Below are 23030 nucleotides of genomic sequence, written 5' to 3' on the forward strand. Positions count from 1 at the left end.
AATCTAGCAGATAAAAGCATAACAGGATTTCGTGGCTGGAACTTGAAGCTAGATTGAAAAAAGGTTCAAATTTAAAGATAATTATCCTTTACAACAGCCTGCCCAGGGTGTGGTGTGGTGTGATGGATTTTCCCTCACTTGAAACCTTTAAATCAAGACAGGGTGTCTTTCTAATAGATATGCTCTAGGACAGTCAGAAGTTATGGGCTGGATGCAGGAATCAGAGGGTGAAATCCTATGTGGAAAGTCAGACTAGATTATCGTAATAGTCATTGAAATCTATATGAATCTACAAATTTGGCCTGCAGAACCCTTATTATTGGCAATGATGCACAAGACAGAAAGAACCCAGGTTAACTCTCAAGTCCCAAGTTGAGTGGGAGATGCTGACAGTTGGGAAACCATCCTTTTACTTGTAAACTGAGCAAATTAGATATGGAGTCAGCATGGCCTTATATAGAGCCATTTTTTAGTACTTTGAGTCCCTGTGATTGGTGTATACTGGTGGCAGTAGCAGTGATGAGCTGCCAAAATCTCAACATCCAGTTCCCTATAAAAAGTTCTGATTTAAGGGGGGGAAGCGGGGGAGGGGCAGGGGGAGACATACTCGTGGGGCCGGGGGCCCCTGCAGGGCCTGGGGAAAATTGCGCCCCCCAGCGGCCCTGGAGCTCACAGCCCTCCCTCCCCCTTTACCTTGCCTGCAGCTCAAAGCAGCAGGATGACTCAGGAGCTCAGCTGAGCTGCCCAGCTGGTACCGGTGGCTGGCCATGCTGCAGCTGGGGGGGAACAGGGGAGGGGCCGGGGGAACCTCAGCCTCCCCAGCTGGGAATCCTGGGAGCAACAGGATGGTCCAGCCCGCAGACCGGAGTTCTTTGCCCACCCCCTGGCCCTTTAACAACCGGTTCTCCACGGAGGTCTAATGGCTCCAGCTCACCACTTGGCAGTAGGGCTTGGGAGATGCCCTTGTTATGGTGTTTGGAGAGACAATGGGAATTGTTCCCTTACCTGGACTTCCTCTAATATGTGCTCTGAGATTATTTCTTGGCATAATATTATCAGCAGCTTCACTGTTTGCACATTTCTGAGTGATCTCTCTATTCGCCCAGCTACCTATAGGGCCTGTAGATCTCTCCAGAAGGACATTGACTATTTCTTTTGTCAAGTTTTATAGTTAGAGCAATGCATTCTTACATTTTTTTAAGTAATAGCTTAAAATAAGGTTCCAGTTTCATTCTGAGGAAAAAAGGAGCTTCTGGAATATTTACTACTAACTTTCTTCTGAGATGGTAAGGGGTAAATGTTGTGATTATCTGTCCTGCTCATTTGTAGCTGTCTCGTCTGCCTAGGAGTTGCAATTGCTTCCCGCCTAGACATCAAGTTTATTGAACATAAAACCATTAATATACTGCTGTTCCCAAGCACATTAAGTTTTGTTCTATCTGCAGCAAGCAATTGGCTGTAGGTAGCACCCCCTAGCCTTAGGGAAGCAGCTAAAATTAGCAAAGATCAGGATTTTGCTCTACTACGGTATCTTGGAGTGCTACATACAGGTCCCTGGTGAAGATGTTAACCTCAGCTCAATATCCCCACCCCTTGCACAGGTATTCAGGAGAAGCACTGTAAGAATGGCTGCTTAGGAGACAGATGGAAGGAATATGGCTTTGGGCAGATCAGACTCCACACCAAGGTGTCATAGGTATTTAGGGAACCAGAGAAGCAGCAAGGTAGGTGCTAGCCAAATGGCAAATGCTTGGGTCGAACCCCAAGCTAAGGAGCTTTCCTAGTTATGTTAGCTGATTTTAGTTTCTTGTTATGCACATTATCCCTTGTGGAAAAGATCTTGCTGACTGCAGATGGGCCCCTTTTTTCTGAGACACTCCACTAGTGTTGCTTAATTCCAAAAATACTTCGTAGACACAATACATGACCTTGATTTTTCAAAACAAATTTTTATTATTATTTTTCTTTCATGGAGAGTTCTTAGAAAACAAATGTCAAATTCTCAAAATGCTCCGCAAAATAGAATTCTCTGCCCAGTTCTAGGCCAAATAGAGATCCATTTTGTGGAGGCACTGGCCTGGAATTTGGGAAATCTGGGTTCAGTTCCAGGCTCTGACACAGACATTCTTTGTATCCTTGAGTGAATCATTTAGTCAGCCTGTGCCTCAGTTCCCCATCTACAAAATGGGGATAATGCTCCTTTCTCCCACTATCTTGTGTATCTAGATTGCAAGATCTCCACGGCAGGGACTGTTGTTTATTACACTTATGTATGGTGCCTTGCACAATGGGGCCCAAATCTTGGCTGAAGTCTCTTGATGCTATTGCAGTGCCACTAACAGTAGTAATAGTAACGTTATATGGACCTTGAACTCATAACTCTGCTAGACACCAAAAATCCTGGACTCAATCCTACATTTATGGCTCATTACAACAACCTGTAACCCACTAACTCTCCTGCGTCCTAGGACTGCAGAGGTGTTAACTGCCCATTTCACCTTAAATGGTCTCTTGCAAAATGTGTTAACTCCTTATCTGTTCCACCTTGTATTTAGCTGTGACACTGAGTACCTTTCCCGGATCTGAAGAAAAGCTCTGTGCAGCTTGTCTCTTTCACCAACAGATGTTGGTCCAATAAAAGATATTACTTCTCCCATTATGTCTCTCTCCTATCCTGGGACCAACCTGGTTACAACAACACTGCAAAAAACATTATATAAGGGTAATTCATTCTTTAACAGGCCCTGGACAACAAGAACTTTTTCAGGTAATTCTGATACTCGGCAATATGACATCTGTCCCATGGAACCTGCTTCTGAGAATGTAAAGGATGCCTGAATCTTTTAAAGTGCAACTTCATGCAATAAGGGGATTGCTCATCATAGTTCAGTTGCATTGCGAAAGCTGATGACCGGAGTTAGGTGGCATTGACAGGTGAGAAAGGAAAAAGGTAATAGTAATTACCGTCCCCTGGCAAAGCAGATGACATGGGCTGGAATTCCTTTGAAAATGCAAGTGGCCATAGCAGAAAAGCATGTAAACATTAACACAAGGGCTGTAAGGCAGGCGTTTGATACAGTGGACATCTTGTAGATAGAGCTAGTGAAAAAATCCCCTAGGGCATGAGCTATGGTTATTGCTTCTGTCTTATTTAATCTCTGTAGAGGTATTACCCTGCATGTGACAGGCCGGGTGTAATGGAAGATGGAAAGGGATTATTTAGAAGCACCGGTCCGGGACAGACAAGCGGATTGTATTCCATGTTACTCACAGCAAGCATGCCGCAGGGCAAAATTAAATGACCTGAAAGTCCAGAAAAGTGCCTTCATAAAAATGATGTAGAGCTATATTTTCTCACATTCTTGTACTGATGATAGGCAAAGGAATGCAGCCCCGGTAATTGTGGGTTTTTGTTTTTCTTTTACTATACATCCATTTTGCGGAAAAAGACTTCCTTTTTAATAGTGAACTGGCTTTAGATCCCACCCCTCGCCCCAGCCACGCTGCCCCAAAAAAGCCTTTTGATTGTTTCTTTGGCAGCGGAGGAGATTAAAAAAAAAAAGTGCACACACAAATAAATAAACAGACCCGAGGTCTGTAAAAGAAGAGCAGTTGTGATCCAGTAGAAATAAAACCCAGCAGATGTGTGATGAGAAAGTTACTTCATCCTCTCTGCACATTATCTACTGGAGGTTTGAAATTCAGATTCTAATGAGCTGAATTACCATTTAATGACTTCCATTATTCTCCAAAATAACAAAAACTACCAGGCTAATGTAATTTTTTATCAAGCTATGGTTGAACTCTACTTACTGGAGTAAAACTATAGCAGCTATCCAGGAACATAAGATGCCATAGTTCATTAAGTAAACACTATAAGCAATTTATTCCAACTATAGTACTATTCTAGTCACATCTGACATCCTCCAGAATTCAATCCTGTATTGCTACTGATGTATTGTGACTGAGATTTAGAAAATGGACACTGGCTTACTGTGGTCATAAGACAATAAAGACCACACAAAGCATTGTTTGTGGGGTTTGATTTGTGTGGCTTGCTAAGTAAGTCTTTTTAATTAATAGTAGTACTTTGAATATCCAGGGTTAAATTCTCTGCTGGTGTTAGTGAGTGAAACTCCATTGAAGTTAATGAAACAGCCCATTTACACCAACAGACAAAGAAATTGGCCTATATAGCACCTTTCTTTGAAGATCTGAAAGCACTTTACAAATAGGACCTTAGTGAGATAGGGAAGTGTTGCTTATATCCATTTTATGGGTGGGTGAATTGAGACACAGAGAGGTTTAATTGGCTGCTTAATGTCATATAGAAATTAAGAGCTGACAATAGTTTCTAGAAGAATAGGTTCTAGGAGTATGTCTACTCTACTGTCTATGTCTACTCTGCATTGGGGACTCTGCTTTGTGGGACCCTGGCTCATGGACTTGATGTTTCTAAGCCTGCACTTGAGTGTCCATTCTTCATTGCAAATCTGGGTTTAAAGTTGCTGGACCCAAGTCTCATGGTCATGTTGATGTGTCTGTACTGTACTGTGCAGACCTTCTGATTGGGTCTGCGGCTTGAGCTGCATCCACACTGCAAAGTGACACAGCTTGGACCCAAGTCACAGCAGGACTCGGGCTATGGCCCACCCCTTAGCAGGGTTCCAAGATCTGGGTCCTGAGTGCTTGCTGATCCAGACCAGACTGATTGTGTGTGGACAGAAGCAGGGCTTGGGCTGAAACTTGATTCAGAACCTGAGCTTAATGTTTAGTGTGGATATACCCTAGGAGTCCTGACTCCCAATCTCTTCCCCCAGTACCCTCCTTAAATTTCAGGCCTTGTGTGTGGCTAAAAACAGGGGGACTGGTAGTTAAAGCAGTGTGGAGAATTGGCCTCCCACATGTGCCCAGTGATTAGCCCCCAGGAAGAGATGCAGGCAGCCCAGAGAGTCAGTCCTATGAGAGATATTGTAACTATATATTATTTTGTTCTTTTATGGTAAGGTGAAGACCTTTCACCTGCAATGACCCTTTTTTTAGGGATAACTAGTAGAGATGAGTCTAAACTGCAAAATTAAGATTCAAAGTTGAGGGACTTTCCAATATGGCAAGTTTGTTCAGGTCCATCTCTACTAGGAGGACCTTCAAAATCCGTTTCGGGAAGAAACTTGGCTTATAAATTCTCACCCTAGGAATAATGAATTAAAAATGAAAGGTTCAAACCAATTTGTCCCTGTCTCTAATTAAAGAAGTTTCTAAAAGGTTTAGAAGCTTTAATGCAGTGTGTGTGTGTGTGTGTGTGTGTGTGTGTGTGTGTGTGTGTGTGTGTGTGTGTGTGTGTGTGTGTGTGTGTGTGTGTGTGTGTGTGTGTGTGTGTGTGTTAAAATGGACTTATACCGGGAATAAATTTGGACCAGTAAATGTACAATGGGTACATGGTAGATATTCAACGGTAGGATCGTGAGGCAGTGCTTATTCTCACAGTAAGTAGAGGTGAATAATTACAAATCTTCAATTGTGAGGGTATTTTTGGTTCGTGGGGGAGGGAAGAGGGAAATACTGCCGTATGCAAAAAGCTATTGTCTAATTTTCACCTGAGAACTGGTTTCACATTCATATGCTGAATGAAATATGGAATGCATTTAGCCTTGGGAATAAATACCACATAATGTAAACTCTTTTCTGTGTCACAATCGATAATTTTTTCATTTCACAATAGAACTAAAAAACCAGCCTGCGAGTTAAATCAGGCCTTACTCTTAAGTTTCTGCAGCTGGGGATACTCTGCACTGGAGAAGTGAGATGATAAGAAACAACATGATCCTTTGTCCAGCAGCCCAGCTCAGTTTAAATTTCCCTGGAGAGGCAGCAAATCAGCGAGCAAAGTAAAAAATAGACTATTCTGGCGTCTGCACAAATGTAACAAACCAGTTTACAGACTTCAGATTGGAGACGCTTTAGGGAGTTCATCACCAAAACACTGTACAGTTGTTTTTGTCCCTTACCCTGTTTTTCTTCTCTACCCGCATCCCTCACCCCAGCCATCAAACAGACTGTAATTTCCTCTTTAGCTTTAGCATATTAGATGCAAAAAGTAGTTTCGCTCTGGCTGTCAATCAGGTCCTAGCCAGATTAATAATGCTCTTTATCAATACTTTTAATAGCAGTATTTAGGCCAGTGCTAGCCCACTGGGGGCCCAAAGCAGGAATATTTTTGCCCCCTCTGCCCCCCCAACACATACTAATAATTAATATGGGGCCCCCTTGGGCTGCTTTGACTAAGCAATTGCTTAGTCTCCTGCCTTTAGCCAAAGTAAGGGCAGTGAAAGTCGAGGGCATTGTGGCATTTCTCATTCACTAAAGTCACTCTGCCTCTGGCTTTGTCCTGTGGAGCATCATAGAATCATAGAATATCAGGGTTGGAAGGGACCTCAAGAATCATCCAAGCTGTCTAGTAATTGCTCCAAACATGTGCCGTCACCGGGCTAGAAATCTTGCCGGAAGATACTTCTGGTCAGGACAGAAATCATTCAGAACAGATTCTTGTGGCCTTTTTCCTTTTTCAGTTCCGCCTGCAGCTTTGAACTTTTGGTACATGTGAGAAATAACAGGTGTGGGAGGATGGGGCTGTGGGTGGGGGGCGGGGGTGTGTGTATAAATTATTCACATTGTTTCAGACCTCAGAGGTTTGCTTCAGGATTGGCTTGAAAGTTTGGGTTAGTTTTCACTTCCTCCTCACCAGCTAGCTCACCTCAGCAATGTATGGTTTCCACGTCTCCCCAGTCAACATCCAGAAGTCTTGAGGGGTTGCACTGAGAGGGGAATGCATCCTTAATAGCGGTCTCCTTGGCTGATGTAAATGGACACAACTCTGCTGAAATCAATGGATCAGTTGGGGAGTCTGGGCCTCTACGTGACTGAAATAGGATTTCATTTTGATTGAATGAACCTGTATTAGTTGAGGAAGAACAAGGTGCCTATTAAAATCATAGGCACTCACCCAGTCTTGGCAGAGTTTGTGTTGTTTTAGCTCAACCATGTGCTTGTTCTCCCCGCTGAGATAATTCAGGAAGGGTTAGCTCTTTGCTGTAATGAGTTATTGCAGCCTCTGTTGGGCGAGCTCTTTTATTTTACTGCTCTACACTGATGGCTGATTAACTGTACTCCATGCCGTCAGTTTTCAGAGGGTTTCCTGCCTTCCTCCCGCAATTTGAATTCTGTTCGTGAAGATGCAAGGAGTGGGCACCATTGTAAGGCATGATTAGACCATCTGTTCTTTTCTAGGGTTATTTGGGGATGAGTTCACAGTGCTCTTGTGGCTGTGCAATTAGTGCTAGCTATTATCTGTATTGGGCATATTAGATCTTAGGACTTCATATGTCCCTAGCTCATTTGTAATGGCACTATAGCTCTTGCTATTAGTCATATCTATTGAGTGATACGATGCACGGAATATCTGTGTTCCTTTAACTCATGCCTTGGGAAGATCCTATCAGGGGGACTCATGCTAAAACATGCCTAATGGATGATAGCTTTATGATGTGGACTTAAGTCAACCAGGAACTCAACTGAGTGACTTTCGAGCGGCATTATTTTTATACCCTTTAGAAATACTGAAATACAGTGACTTCTAGTAACCGTGGTCAAGGGCTGAATTCAAGCTGAGACTCCAGATGTTTTCATAATCTAAAATATTAGTAATTAATCTGAGTTTGTAGCATTTCTGTAGCATAGAATGCTTTTACTTCAATAGCCTTTGTTTGGCTGTATTATTGTAAGCAGATCAGCTTGCTAAAATTTGCATTGTAAAAGAGTGTTTTGGAACAAAGCAGGATCTAATGAGCATATAGCAAATCCCTTGGCTCTGCGCTGGAAATGGCTCTCGCTGAATGAATCATTAGCAGAATAAAAGCTTTTTTCTTTATAATAAAATGAAATTTAAAACCCTTCAGGACTTAGTGCCGATAGTAGGCAAAGATCATTTATGGTTTGTTGTGGGAAATGCAAAACAAATGATGACAACTCCACGTTGGGTCCTTTTAATGGACCCTTAGAGGTCACTTCATTAGACAGCCTATTTTTGTTGTTTGAATTTTTGTTTCAAGAATGACTTGACTCTAATGGAGGCATCAATATATTCCACTCTCATTTTTCCTCCCTCTGGTTTCAGCTGTAGCCAACATCAAGGAAAAAGTGGCAGGAAGCATTTTATCAGCTGTCAGACTTCTTACAGGAGGTTGAATATGAAGTAAATATTGTCCCTCTAACAAAAGAGTTAAGCCAAGAGCTAATATTATTACAGGAGAGAGTTGAAAACTCACTTATTGGAAAACTTCCTTGCCCCTTTCTTTGAGATCTGGTCAGCTGGAATAGCTGCTGCAGTGAGATGATGATAGGGGTGCTAGCTAGTCCTAGGCCAATGTGTTGACACTGTCTGTTCGACTACCTGTCAACCTTTAAATTATATGGTACTGCCTGTTCTTTCAGAAAGTATGTAAATAGTTTATTGCACAGACCAAGCTCTCCAAATAATATTTTGAAATCCATTTTGAAATCCATTTTTATAGGCCATTTTCAGGAAAGTCAAATCAAACTGTTGATACAGAATTCAGCAGCCATATGTCTGGCTCTGACTCGAACTTGTAGCATAAGACACTTATCTCTCTTTTATTTCTGGGTGCAAAAAACATATTGGTGTTCGAAACAGAACAAACCAGAAGCCGGAGTCTGAATGCTTTCTAATATAATTTAAATAACTGGATCCGAATCAGACCTCTGATTTTGGTTCCAAGAGGAGCTGTGTCCAGAAGGAGACTATTTTCTGGCTCCTGTGAAGGTGAAATCGCACAGTTCACCTGAGAACCTAAAATGGTAGAAATCCCTCAAGAGAGATTTGAGCTCAAACACTTTCTGCACCTTTAGATCCAAACCCCAAATCCAACCTTTATTTGGCCTCAAATCCCAAACCAGAGCCTAAACCCAATCCACAGCCAAACATCACCTCCTTGACCCAAGTGCAGTTTATATATGATCACATTCAGTTTTGAGTCTACTTTAGATCAATGTATAAGGTGTATTTAAACCATGACGGGACTGAACCAAATATGGCTGTAGTCACTGTATCCGGCACTTCCATTGAGGAAAAGTGGGTTTCATGCACAAAGCTGAAACACTCAATGTCTCAGGGCAGGTCATCTGCACAGACTGAACCTGGGACCAGACGTCTTGATCTAAAAGTATGAGCCCCCTTTCCTACTGTCCGAGCTGAAAGACCAGTTCCATTATTGGAGCCAGTAGCAGAGACTTAATGGTGGAACCACTAGAGGGAGCCAAAGACCCCAGTGGTTCAACATTGGTTATCTTTTGGAAATCAAAGTTTCAGACCATCACATTTCCAATATCAGCAGATTTGGCAGATTGAGCATCTCTTTAAAAGATCTGTTCAGCCAACGCTGGATTGGTTAATGGCTGAGGAACATGCTGATCTCAATTTAAATTAATGACACTGTAGACAGAAATCACAAATGTGATAAATAAAAAGATTCTGTAGGTGTCTTTTTTTTAAAAAATCTGTTTCGGTCTTTAAAGAGAGAATTTAGCAGTTATTAAAATGAGGGAATAATAATGTTAATGCCTAGTCACTGCCATGCTTGGATGCATTAGGAATACCACTGACTGATAGAGCCAGTTATAGCATGGCTCTGATCAGCACAGTCTTCCTTATGCAGCTCAGAGAAGGCATCTCCAGTCTGCGTTGCAGTAGCCCAGCTAGTCTTGTTGTGGGCTCACAACACCTGCGTCATATCCTGCTCAATCTACTACTGATCCAGTTCTGGGCCTCTTTTTAGCAGATGGCAATTTGTACAGGATTGTGGCAGATTGAATGGTGGTTCTGCATTGCATGCAAAGCTTGCGGATTGACTAGTCAGCATCACCATTGGTTCAGCTACAGGTTAGTAAAGCTTTCCTGACTATAACAGAACAGCTGTTTTCTGAGTACTTAATTTCAGCAGGAGCTCAGCTGTTGATTTTCTGGTTTAAGCTTAACGTATGTATCTTTATCCCTTGCTGAGACTTGAATTTAGAGGAAAATTTTCTCTGGAGTCTTTTGGGATCAGCAAGAAGAAACAACCTAAAGCAATAATCTGGTTGGGATGTAGGGAGCTAGGGATGACTGGCTGATCTTTAATGCCATTTCACAGACCCTATGCGAATTTTTTTTAAGTGTCCATTTATTGAATTTTAGCAGCTACAATACAATGTGCCATATCTACCAACAGATGATGTGCCAGCAAATGTGCAGAACTGAATGACAGGGATTCTATTGATTTGGAAAAAAGTTGTACTAATAGCAAAGGTAAAATGATCCTCAGCAAATGTGTTCTCAAAGAATATGTTACAAGGAACACTGGTCAGCATAATTACTCATTTAAATATGAGATAATCGCATTTATAGTGTGCAAGAGAAGAACTTTGGGAATTATCAGAACCAGCAACAGTTGAGTCAGACAAAATGAGGACATCTGCAGTGAGTAAGTGAAATTTTCTCCAGGCATCAGTACAGCTAGGAGGAGGGAGATATTAGGAACTTCCAGACCAAATTATTTAGGGCGTATCTCAAAATGGGGCCCATTTTTATACATGTGTGTAGACTTCCACTCTACCTTGCTAGATTTTTCTTCTCAAATTTCCAAAAGGCCTCGCCAAAAAAACCCCAAAACAAACCTCTAAGAGTTGCTGACTGTATGCCCCACACATAGTGGGAGCTGTTTATACTCTGCCACAGCATTTCAGGACTGGTAGCTGGTATTCATTCGCTAAGAACAGCAAGTCTTTGAAGACTGAAAACTCACCCTTGGGAGCCCCATCCTTTTCTCTCTATGCCCATGCGCCTGTTGCACCCATTGCTCGCATTTTAGGTATCGTTTGGAAGTGTCCCCTAATTGTCTTCTTGGGGTGACTGCCTGGTCATCTTCCCCATCTTCTCTCTTTAATGGGACATGGTGCCAGGATGTCTGCGAGGTACCCAAAATCTTCAGAGGAAGGATTGGGCCGCTGCCCCTCCTCAACACTACAGCTGCAGGAGCCAGCAGGTGCATGGCTTATGTCAGCCAGATACTTGGAGACCTCACTGCTTGGCTCTGCTGTTGTTCTCCAGAACTGACTCACCACATAAAGGTAGAACAGGGATCTACGAAACCTTAATCCAATGGGGATAGATGGTAGAGTTCCCAAGGATAAGGTTGTTCATTTGAGCCACTTACATCCTAGAGCTGCAAGATTGAGAAGGGGCTACAGGCTTTCTCCTGATGTTTCCATGCTTCTGGCAAAGAGAGGGTCCAATTTCTATTGGCAATGATAGATCTGCTTAATCTCTTCTGATATTCCTAACAGACTGCTGTTAGTCTTTGAATATGGTTCTCAGTTGCCCTGACCACCACTTCAACTTCCTCCTCACTGCCTGCTCTGTTCTGTCCCAGCACAAAACAACCTCAGCAACCTAGTCGACTCATAAAAACATCAGTTTCATCCCTAGACATGCACTGGTCAAAGATATCATGTCCTTTGTAAAATTGTGCAAAATATGAGTTTATGGAGATTGGATTAGTGGTTAAAGTATATGGGTCATTTTTAATGTCATTTTATGCCTTATCTTCTCCCTCCCATAGCAGCCAGACTTAATTTACCTGATTTATCTCTCCACTTATAAAATTTAGCTTTGCAGTATGATGACGATTGCTGAGCGCAAGTTTCTCCAAGAAATATTTCAGTTTCAGCATACTTACATATTCTTCTTCTGTAAGAGGGTTAACAGAAGTCCTTCTCCTCCTCCTCAATACTGTGACATCTGAATCGTTAGTTACTATGAGATCCTGCTCTAACTCTAAAAGAGAATATGAAGGACATCCCATAAAATTCCTGGTGAAGAGTTAGAGTTAGAAAATGTGTGACCCCTTTTATTGGACTAACATTGTAATTCCATTATCTACCTCATTGATTTTTTCTCAAGGACCAATATAGCAATAAATATTTTCTGGAGAAAGGTCCTAAGGATACATTAGTTTGGTTACAAACAAGTCCAATCCAATAGCACTCTAACAAATGCTTAAGGAAATTCTAGTATCTATGCAATGAATTCTAGGCTTACTTAAAGAAAGAAGCATTCCATCTCTTACCAGCAGTGAGTTGCTAACAGCATGAGCTATAACCCTTGAATCAGGCCCCATGTTAGAGGATTCTGTGAGAGGGTGTAAAACAAAATGCAATTAAAGCCCTTCCTTTTGTGTTCAGAACACTCAGCCTGTTTCCAAGAATTAATTGTTTGGGGTGTGTGCAGGAGGAAAAAAAATAGGTGCTGGGCATCTATTAAGAGTTTTAAAATACTGAATCTGCCCTACTCATCTGATCTAGATTGTAAAGGTCAAATTAAGCTGCACAAATTCTCCATGCCAGAAAAACAGTGAAAAGCTGCAGGAACTCGAAATGGAAGACAATCACATAAAATTGGTTTCCTGCAAAAAGAGGCAGAGAAGGGCTTCTGCATGTTCTCCATGGCTAATATTTTACAGGGAAATAACAATGGTATGGTCCACATGTTTATAGATACACAGCTATGCAACCACCCTGACCAGGGAAATACCACATTTCATAAAACACATATAAAGTTATCTTAGCAAGGTACTCTTAGAAGGGGTGCATGTGTAATCTTTGTCAGTCAAAATCCAGGTGATAATTCAAGTTTTTTTCCAGTCCTTCTTTGGGATCATATCGCATTTTCAGGCACCAGCAATAATTGTGCCCTGTAATCTTAAATAGAATCTCTAGACCCAGAGAAGTGTCTCTTTCCTTCTTTCAGTTGAGTATGATTTTCTGCAGGTAAATGTGATCTTTTCCAGTATAACTGTTTTGCCAATATGGAAAGATCTTTGCCTCTTGAGTGCACTGTGTAAATAGCACAAGCTATTTCAAGAGGCATTTTTTAAACCATAATTCTGGTTGATATTAGAGACAATCATAAAAGTGTGATCCGTGAACTTAAATAAGATTATACGATTAATCTGATCACATAATATATTTTATTATAAAAGCTTCCTAACTATAAATAGCTTCATATATGAACAAATGAAAGGCAAGAGGGCCCTTTTATAACATACCTAATTAAATACAGAATGCTGAAGTCAGGACTGACAGCGCAGGGAGGAAAAGAATCTATTAAAATCAACCAGTTTTAGGGCAGCTGCAATTAAATAATTGCCACGGTATGTTGTAATCCCAGTGACCAAAGCAGACATGTACCATACTGCACTACATTGCATCATATTAGCTGTCCCTTTCTCTCTTTTTTTAAGTCTAATTCTATGAGTAGGTTCAAAGAGAAAAAGAAATATTTACCTCAAGTTAACGTTATGGCATCCTCTAACACCAGCAAACACTGTTAGTCCTAAGTCCTTGGTAGAAAGGCTACTAGGCTAATCAGGGGAATGGAGATCCTAATTTATGAGAGGAGATTAAAAGAGTTTGGTTTGTTCCGTTTAGCAGCACCAAATCTGAGAGAGGATGTGATTGCTCTCTCTAAATACATCAGAGAGATAAACACCAGGGAGGGAGAAGAGCTATTTAAGCTAAAGGACAAATGGGTGTAAATTCTAAGATGGAGCTTGACAAGTCTATGAACAGGATAATATGGTGGGGTTGCCTGTGATAGCTGGGGACCAGACTCGATGACCCAAAAGGTCCTTTCCAGTCCTATGGTCTTAGAAAGTAACTGACAAACCAAGAAATATAATCTTACTGTAAACATCAATGTTAATGCCTGTTAAAAATACGTTTCTGGTATGACCCAATAGCTGGGCTACATCCTTAAAGAACTGGGGAACAGTGTAAATCAGAACTGTTCTGCATTTGGATTGGAATAGGAGACGGTGCTAGCGTGTTTTCAGTTTCCTTCGGAGAATTCCCGTTGTGTTAGTCTTTCACATCCCATGTCATTCGAGAGTCAGAGTTGAGTCATATGGTTCTTCTGCATGTTTCCACCCTGAAGATTTCTTCTTCTTTTGCAAACAGTGAAACTTTGCCTTGTCCTGATTAGGAATATTCCTGTGGCTTTTGTTTCAGTTGCATATGGTTTGCTGTGTGCTTGGGTTTTTATTTTAGACAACATTTTAAAGGGAGTTGGACAAGGCCCAGATGGATCTGATGGGAATGTAATAGTTACTTGTGGGTACATCTACACTGCAGTCATAGGGTGTGATCGCAGCTTGTGTAGACCAGACCCAAGTTAGTTTTAACCAGGCTAGCTCGGGTACCAGAGCAATGAATCCATGGCATCCCAGGGTTCAGCGCGGGCTGGCAGCCTGAAATAATACCTCTGGTTCCAGGTGGAGTTCTATAGCCCGTGCACCTCTGGTACCGAGTCAGCTAGATTAAAGCTAGCTCAGGCATGTCCACGTGAACTAACTGCACCCCATGATTGCATGGCTACTATTTCCCTACCTTCCTAGTCTTCAGGTGTTACCAGCTTCTTCCAGGCAGAGCTCATTACGATTTTCATACCATGGACCCCACAATTAGTCATTCTGAGAGGACCTCCTGGTCTCCATGAGCCCCAAAGATTAACAATAGTCCCACTCTATTCTTGTTCCATCCCTACTTTAAAGGAAGTGTCAGGTCCCAGAGGAATTGGTGCAAGGGTTTGGAGGCAACTGTTGTTTCTGGGGACTAGAGGAACAGTTGCAAGTGACCTGCTTCCGTGGAGGACCAGAGGGGGAGAGAGAATGGGAACAGGTGCTCAGACATGACTGTAAGAGGGGCCATATAAGATAGATTGATGCCACTAGCACCTCTAACAATAGTTGGTGACCTCCTTGGATGGGTTGCAGGGGCTGCAGCCCAGAGGATGTCCACTTCTGACAAACACCAAGAAAGTATAGACTAGAGTGCTGGCTCCTATTTTCCAGGTCATCTTAATCATTACGAAGAAGAGATTCCACCACCTTTAGAGCCTGAATAAGGTTAGTGGAAACATTACATTCTTGCAGAGCAATACTAACTTGATTTTCAGCATCCTCCACTTGTTTGCAAGGCTGGGCCAATTTATTGTCTGCTGTGTTGTGCTGCTGATGGTTAAATAGGTTCCTTCTGGTGCCTAGCGAGTGATGTTTCCATTGCCTTCCTGAATTTCTTTTGAAGTGGCTTTGATAAATTGAATTCAAAACATCACAGGTAGAAAACATTAGATCTCTGAGAGGCTTTACTTTGAAAATGTAAGTAAAACTCAGATCACTGGCTTTTAAGAATTCCCATGCTGGGATATCATAAAACGTGTGATATCTGAGCACTACTAAAAACTCCATCATCTGATCTGTTGGTTTCATGCGCCATGTAGAAAAGCGAAAGTCTGGCATTCAGTGAAAGGCTCTCTACTTTATTGTCTGTGGTATGCATTGTTTAGATGGAATTCAGAACCGTTTGAATTAAATATCAACGAGTCCAATTCTAGCAGATTATGGCTTAAACGCCTAGTTTTCAGAGGTGCTGATCATCCACCTTAGTGAAGTGCTGACTCAGATGATAATAGCTATAAAAGTGCAAAGTATTATTGTCATCATCAATAGGGTTAGACTGAGACGAAGGAACCTGCTGCGGGATGTGCAGTGCAAAGCTGGCTTCCTCCAGTCCCTTACCTACTGCGTGAAAGAAATAGTGACTGGGACAATCATTATCCCTTTTAAAAAGCAATCTCCTCCAGTGTGCTGGATCCCCTGGCACAGGAGAAGCTGGAAATAGCTGCTAGCAGTGAGCCTGGAAGGGCTCTTAATTGTACTATCTCAAGCAGGCACACCTCAGAGTGGAATGTAGACTAGTAACAGTTGAAATGAATGGGAAATGACAAGTCTCGGATGATCTTGTATTTTGTCTGTTTTAGTTTGTCTGAGTCTCCTTGGGAGATAAAGAAACCTTCTTTCACTAGGAATTAAGGGAGGGGGGGAGAAAAAAACATTCTCAAGGTGTGTGGGCAGGAGGGCAATGCATGTAAGTAGCCTGAGGATGATGGGCTGAAATCACAAGGAGGTGGATCCATGGGCCTGTGAAACTGGTGTGCAGTCCACCAGTAAAACATCTAGGTCAGCATTCTGAAAGGGACAGAATAGAACGTCTGTTTCTGTCCAGGCACTGCTAACATCACTGCTTGCTGACGTGACTGCTTGGGATTTTCTATACTAATATCTTTATGATGGCACTTTATATAATAAGCACAGTACAATGCAGCCATGGAGTGTAAGGAAAATTATGGCTAACGACATCAGGATTTACAAAAAGTACCAAAGAACCTTTAATATCTACAAAGATTAGATGGAAAATCAAATCCGTTCCTCAGGGCTCATGTGAAATTCCCATGCTCACTGGGAGAGGAATTCAGTGAACGGGAGGAAGGTTGAAAAGTTAAATCAGTATTTGTTAAACTAGTCTTAAAGCAGGTTGGAAATTATTATACATAAAAGGCCTGACCTTGTTTCATGCCAAAGTCTCTTTGGCATCCGCAATATGACACCAAGGTTAATTAGTCCCAGTATGGTGTACTGATATTTGACCCTAGTGTAAATCTGGCATAAATCATCTCAGTAAACACAACTGAATGTGTGGCCCACATGCTGAGGTTCCTATACGACAGTGTCCCAAATGCCTATAGAGTGCTTTCTTTAGTACAATGACCACTGCTAGCAGCAGAATCAGCAGTACCAGCGTGTAATTAAATCCTCTGTTTTTAAAGGAATCTCCCGCTTGGTTCTAGGTGAGAAGTGCTTGGAGAAACCTTTAAACTTTCAGCCTGATAGGTTGGGCAAAACAAAAACAGTTGGAGCTTTGTTTTAATAAATTTGTGCCTCGGCTTCCAATAAATGTCTGTGCTTCTGTAGAAGCAACATAAATCCTCAGTGAAGGGTGATTACTTGGAAGCAAATCCATCATAAAGCTGAACACCTGCTCTAATGCCAAGCGTTCTGGATACTTCTTCCTCTGCAGTTGCCATGAGTGAAAGGTTTTATTAATGGAGGGGTTTTCTTTTTATTTTAATTTCTTCCTGAACAGTGACACATCTGAGCTGCAGAACTTCAAAGCAGGATACAGATTTCTATTTTTTATTATTATAGTCTTTCTTTCTAGACTGGGTTTTCGTACTGCCAACTATATCCCTGGCTGTGCAGGTACACGTCGTATGAAAGTGTCAGCATCCTGGCAAGGACAGCCAGAACCAAGGGTCAAACATGAGGCCAAGAATAGAGGAGAAGTTCATAGTCAAGTTCCAGGCTGGGGACGATATCAGGGCTCAGAGTCTGAGTCAGGTTTCAGGATCTGGGTCAGGAGGCAAGGTCCAAATTAAACCACTGTCAAAACCGAGTTCAAGAGCAGAAATCAGGAATGGTCATGGCAGGAGACTTACACTGTTGCCTGAACATGTCCTCAAATGCCCCTTGGGTTATATAGAGTAAGGAGCCAATGAGGCTACTGCCTGTCAGACCCATTGAAGTGGGACTTTCTGTGTCCACAGTGGGACAGGAGTAGTGGAACATGAGCTGGTTATGGCAGTATGGAGGTGTTTTCTGCCTGGCAGCTCTGCAAATCTGGGGTTGAGACTTGCCGGGCCTTGCAGAAAGTCAGTAGAAGTTGCAAACACACATCCAAGGGGAGACTGGCTCTTCTACTATAACCATGCCTGCCTAACTGATGACTCCTGTATAGCCGTGTTGGCAGTACAAAACCATATCCTCAGAGAACTTGCTGTAGCGTGGGTGTAGGAATAATTTCCAACCTCAGTTGCTTTTGAAATGCAAGTGAACTCCTTCCCTCAGTGCTTTTAAACACACACATAAGGGTAGTCATAAAGCATTTGGATTCCACTCTAGTTTTGTGAGGTAAAATAATATTTTGCACAAATATTTTCAGAAAGTGGGTCTCCAAGGGCTAAATGGCTGACAATAACATAGGACAAATTTCAATTTAAAGAGAATTAGGCCCCTATAGAGCAATCCTGTAATTTTGTAAACGTTTCTTCAAAATTGGGACCACCTTGGTTACAAATTATTTAGTTGCATTCTAAATTCTGGAATGTTTTAGAAAAATTAACACTCACCTAGCGGGGCATGGCAGTATTGGAAGTAGGTCTGAGGTGCAGTGTTTGAGAGCATCTAGACATTATCCTCTTTCTAGGCACTATAGGAATACAGGAATACTGGACTGGACATGTATCTAGCTCAGCATCCCGTCTTCAGCTCTGGCCAATAGCAGATTTGGTCACTTTTTTTTTTCAAACTTTTTTTTTTTTAAACCAAAAAATGGCTTTTGAACCAAAATGGACAGTTTTTTTGGTTTAGTCAACATTTTCCAGTGTTTCCATGAGAAACAGAAAGCAAAAATATTTTGGTTTTGGTCAAAAGTTTTGGCTTTCAAAAACTGAAATTTTTGTCTAAAACCAATTTTTTAAATCAAAAAGGGTTTTTGAAAACCAAACATTTTGTGGTTTCTTTTTTTTTATTGACACATTTTAAGAATTTTCTCTGGAAATTTTGAAAAATAAATGTGTTTGAGATGTCATGAAAATAATAATAATAATAATTGACCTTTTTTTGGCCAACTCTAGCTACTACCAGCCGCTTCAGAGGAAGGTGCACGAAGCCCTGCAACAAGCAATTATAGAGAAACCTGTCCTAAGGGCAAGTTCCTTCCTGACCTTCAAGAGTTAAAGTTTGCCTTATGCCATGAAGCATGAGGGTTTATATCCCTTCCAAGTTGCCCATTCTGTACTTTATTTTGATTACATAGAACTTCATTGATACATAGAAACAAATTAAGGATCAAGGAAATCACAACATAGCTTGAGTTTTGCTTAGTAAATGGAAACAAAGTCTGAATTCTGAAATCTCTTTGGTGTCTGCCATATGATGTCTGGGTTAATTAACTACAGTGAGTGTACAGTAAATATTTTCCTATACGCCAGCCTATCTCAGATGTACAGGTATAGTTTGTCATTAGCACCATTGAGTTCTTCAGCATAAAGCACAAACAGTTTCACTCAGACAGTAATTTGGCACTAATGTGAGTACTTGTTCTCCTTAATACGTAATATATCTGTTTAAGTTGCAAATAGAAAATTTGATCAGTTTCGTTTATGGCTGCCTAAAGATCAATATTCAAACTGCAAATCAGCTGCACTTAGGAAATAAATTGACCGCGTCTTGGAATTACTTGATCACGTCTTAAAACATCACACCAGGTGATACTCACGAGGCCCAAATGCAGCCTGTGTCCTCCTGGACTTATTTATTATGGGGGGAGAGGGGGAGGGGTGACTGATGATGGAGACATGCTGCCGGGCAGAAGAGGCAAGGGTCCCAGAACTAGTCTGGTGGGCCCTGGCCTCTGGCAGTTCCCTGGAGGCAGGCAGACTTGAGAAGGCTGAGCCTCTTGTCTCTCCTCCTGTGGAATAACAACACTCTCACTCTCATCTCCACAGAACAACCTGGAAAGTCTGAGGTACCCCTGCTGGTAGATATGACAATGATGAGCCCGTACAAGAACTTCTATAGAACAGAATAAAAAACACAGCTGTTTCTCACGTATGGGGCAATCCGAGGCATTGTTACAAGAACAAATGGTTGGCTAAATGCCTTAGTTTGTTCCCATTTCTGTTGTGCCTTCCCTGTCCTGCTTGTTCCAGTGCTACAACTGGGCAGCTGTCAATGTGTGAACCATGGTGGCTCATTTCAGAATACTTTCCTGTTGTTTTTGTCTGTCTGGTTTTTTTTTAACAGCAAAGAACATTGTGCCACATCTGGGCCATGTTAAATCACATTAGGGGAAAAAAGAGCCAGGTTGGGTCTTGTGGTCAGTAGTCTTGAAGAAGATACTCTCTTTGGCATTTCCCATTAAATGAGCAAAGAGCATACCTAGGCTCCTGGTGCTAGAAACGTCACTTGGTATTGTGGGTTCTCATCACCTAAAAAAACCAGGTCCTACATGTGTTTAAAATGGGCACCCAAAAATGGAAGTATCCAGAATTAGTGACCAGTCTGGAAAGTGTGGACCTTAAACTCTCTGCATCTCTGGTTCCCCATCTGTGAAATGAGGATATTGATGCTTACTCACCTGAATAAGGCACTTTGAGAGCTCTATGTGAGAACTGCTGTGTAAGTGCCAAGTCTTATAAGATGTGGGAATGAATATGGGATATTCCTCGTACTCTAGGACATTTTAAGGGGTGTACCCTGCCATAGAGAATTGACCAGAGACTCTGAGTAGCATTATGTCAGAACTATCTTGGCTGTTTCATATGCTGAAATGTTCTGCTTCCTGGCATCATTGATCACAGCTCACAAAGGATTCTTGTGCCTCATCTTCAAAGATATCTTGTTCCTGTTTAGAGGATGGCAGAAGAGAGGAGACAGGAATGCAATGTAAAGCAATCTGAGTGCTTACAGATGGGTTAATGGTGCAAATTTGCACTGTCTTGTAAGCAACAGCCAGCATGTTTGATAGGGCAAGCATTCTGTACCCTGAGGCAATACTTTTCTGGTGCTGTTTTCTTCAAAGCTAGGTGTCCAGGTCCCCTGTGGATTTCATCTGGGGAGAATTCGTCACCAGGAAATAGCTACTTGTGTTGAATTTATAGATGAGCTAAACGGTTTCTCTTAATGCTGTGCTTCAGCACCTTTTAGTTTCTCCATTTTGCCTAAGCATCACTGTTAGAGGGAAATAAATCTGCCACTCAGATAATGTATTTACCCTTGGTATCAAAATATGTAAATAAAAATTACAAGGTCATTAACCATAGCAAGAAAAAATATACAGTCTATTACATGGCTGAATCCCAAGCCAGGTAGGACAAATAACAATACACTGAAGAGTATTGCGCATTTCCCTTTTTTTGGTGGGGGCGGAAACTTTCATTTCACAGTGGAAGTTCTAGGCGTATGTCAGTCCAAATTTATGAGCAGTGTGTTTTTCAGTGTGTTTCATTTATCAAATGCAAATTTCTGTGGCCAGTGATTTACTAGTCAACAACTTGGAGTGCAATAAATAAATAAATATTAACTAACAAAGTATTTTAAAAAAAGAGTCAAGGAACAGGATTTTATCTGCCATTCTCCAAGTAATTTATCTTCTTTCTTCATATGTGTAGGGTACAAATCCTTTGTCTTTTCATGGAGTCCAACTTGCATGGAAAATGAGCTGCTATTCTCAGCAATATGAAAGCTATGGACTCTTGCTTATATTTTACGATCTCTTTTGTTTCCTTTGGGCTGGACTGAGACTTCAGGTGCAGGTTGAGCTGCATAAGCTGCAGCAGCACTGGGGTAATGCTGGAAGGCACTATGACTAGAGAGACACCTCTGACACAGCTCCCTCTCTGCTTCCCCCTTTCTTGGTCAGGGGACAGAGGGAATTTACCGCTGGCTTATACTAGCAGCAGATTATGACACTATGTGTATTGCACTGTCCAGGGAGTTGGAGTCAATGCTCTCTCCATTCCCCAGTTCTCTTGCCCGTGTGCTGGAGCACCTGCTCACTTCTACAAGGAAACCTAAAGTCTATGCAGTCCAAGAAGTGGTGTGGGAGCAGGTCTTACCCTCACTCCCTTGTGCAGGCTTGTAGTCCAAGGGTATGTCTATACAGCAGCTGGGTGATGTAATTTCCAGCACAGGCAGACATACATGGGCTAGGTCTGCTCAAGCTAGAACCTAAAAGGCACCGTGTGGCCATGGTAGCCTTACATACCCAGGGGGTTGGGCAGGATTGTTCTCAGGAAAATTTTAAAAAGGAAGAATATCCTGACTTTCAAAATCAAAGCATGTGATCTGTACAGTGGGAAGTTAAATGAGGTGTGCTACTTGTTTTCTGTTTACATTTCTCATACACATAATTCCTTTCCTGAGAGGCAATCTTCAAGCACCTACAGGCCCCAGTGCTGAATGCCCCATCTGATATGTTCCATGCCCACTGCACAGGCATCGCATGGCTTCTTTCAGAAATGGGCATACCTGAGCTGTTAGCAATTAATTAGTTTATATGCAAATTTGGTGCAGGAAATAAGCCCACAAGCACACAGCCCATGAAATGGAATATGAGAGCCACAGTTAGATCCTCAGCTAGCTTCAGTGGACCTGTGTCAGTTTACACCACCTGAATCCAGTCCCTAACATCCAGGTGTTAGGGTTTCTCATGCAATTGCTGTTTTGCCTAAGGCCTCAAAGAGCAGTGGCTCTATCTCAAGTCATCAGAGGCTGACGTATCACCCGCTGTACAATACCTTGCCATAGAAAGTCATATCAGCCTGTTTTCCAGGAAAAAGTTCTTGTTTTTATCCTCCAACTCTCTCACAGGTCTGGCAGTGCGGAGGAAGCATGGAAGTGTTACCTTGCTCGAGAGTTGCCCACATTGAGCGCACAAAGAAACCTTACAACAATGACATCGATTACTATGCAAAGCGCAATGCCCTGCGGGCTGCTGAGGTCTGGATGGATGACTTCAAGTCACATGTTTACATGGCATGGAACATCCCAATGACGGTAAGTGGAGAACACGCTGTAACCTGAGTAAATGGAGGCAGAGAACTGATGGATGTCTGATCTAAGCTATCTCTGTCTGTGCTGGGTGATACGACTAAATCCATCACCTATTGATCGAGGGTAGGAGGAAGAGCACTTCCATAGCAGCAAATATTCAAAAGAACTCAGCCGTCTGAATTTGTTTCCCCAGAATAAAGTCAGTTGCACACTGACAAGCAGTGACCCACCTTTATGACCTAATCCTACCACAGTGAACAGGGCTTATTTGATTCCTGGGAGGAAGTCGTTCATTTATGAGGTCATTCATCTTTGAGATACTCAAATATTACACAGAGAAGCACCCTGAAATGTCTACAAATAAATGTCATGGTGCATGATACAAATAAACATGCTGAGCCTGATTCTCCACTCTGTTTACACCACTTTATGCTGGGGTGATTGAGTGGAGCTCACCAGCATAAAACG

At 42.0% G+C, this 23030-nt stretch overlaps 1 protein-coding gene across 1 annotated transcript in view; it reads left to right on the forward strand.

The window, feature by feature from the left end:
- Positions 1–23030, forward strand: part of GALNT9 (polypeptide N-acetylgalactosaminyltransferase 9) — a 214411-nt gene that overhangs the window by 166546 nt on the left and 24835 nt on the right. The window contains exon 7 of the mRNA XM_050924109.1: positions 22380–22565. Coding sequence (XP_050780066.1) covers positions 22380–22565 — 186 coding nt within the window. The remainder of the gene's footprint in view (positions 1–22379; positions 22566–23030) is intronic.

The sequence above is a fragment of the Gopherus flavomarginatus genome, chromosome 15 (assembly GCF_025201925.1).
Source record: "Gopherus flavomarginatus isolate rGopFla2 chromosome 15, rGopFla2.mat.asm, whole genome shotgun sequence".
In the NCBI taxonomy this organism is placed as follows: Eukaryota; Metazoa; Chordata; order Testudines; family Testudinidae; genus Gopherus; species Gopherus flavomarginatus.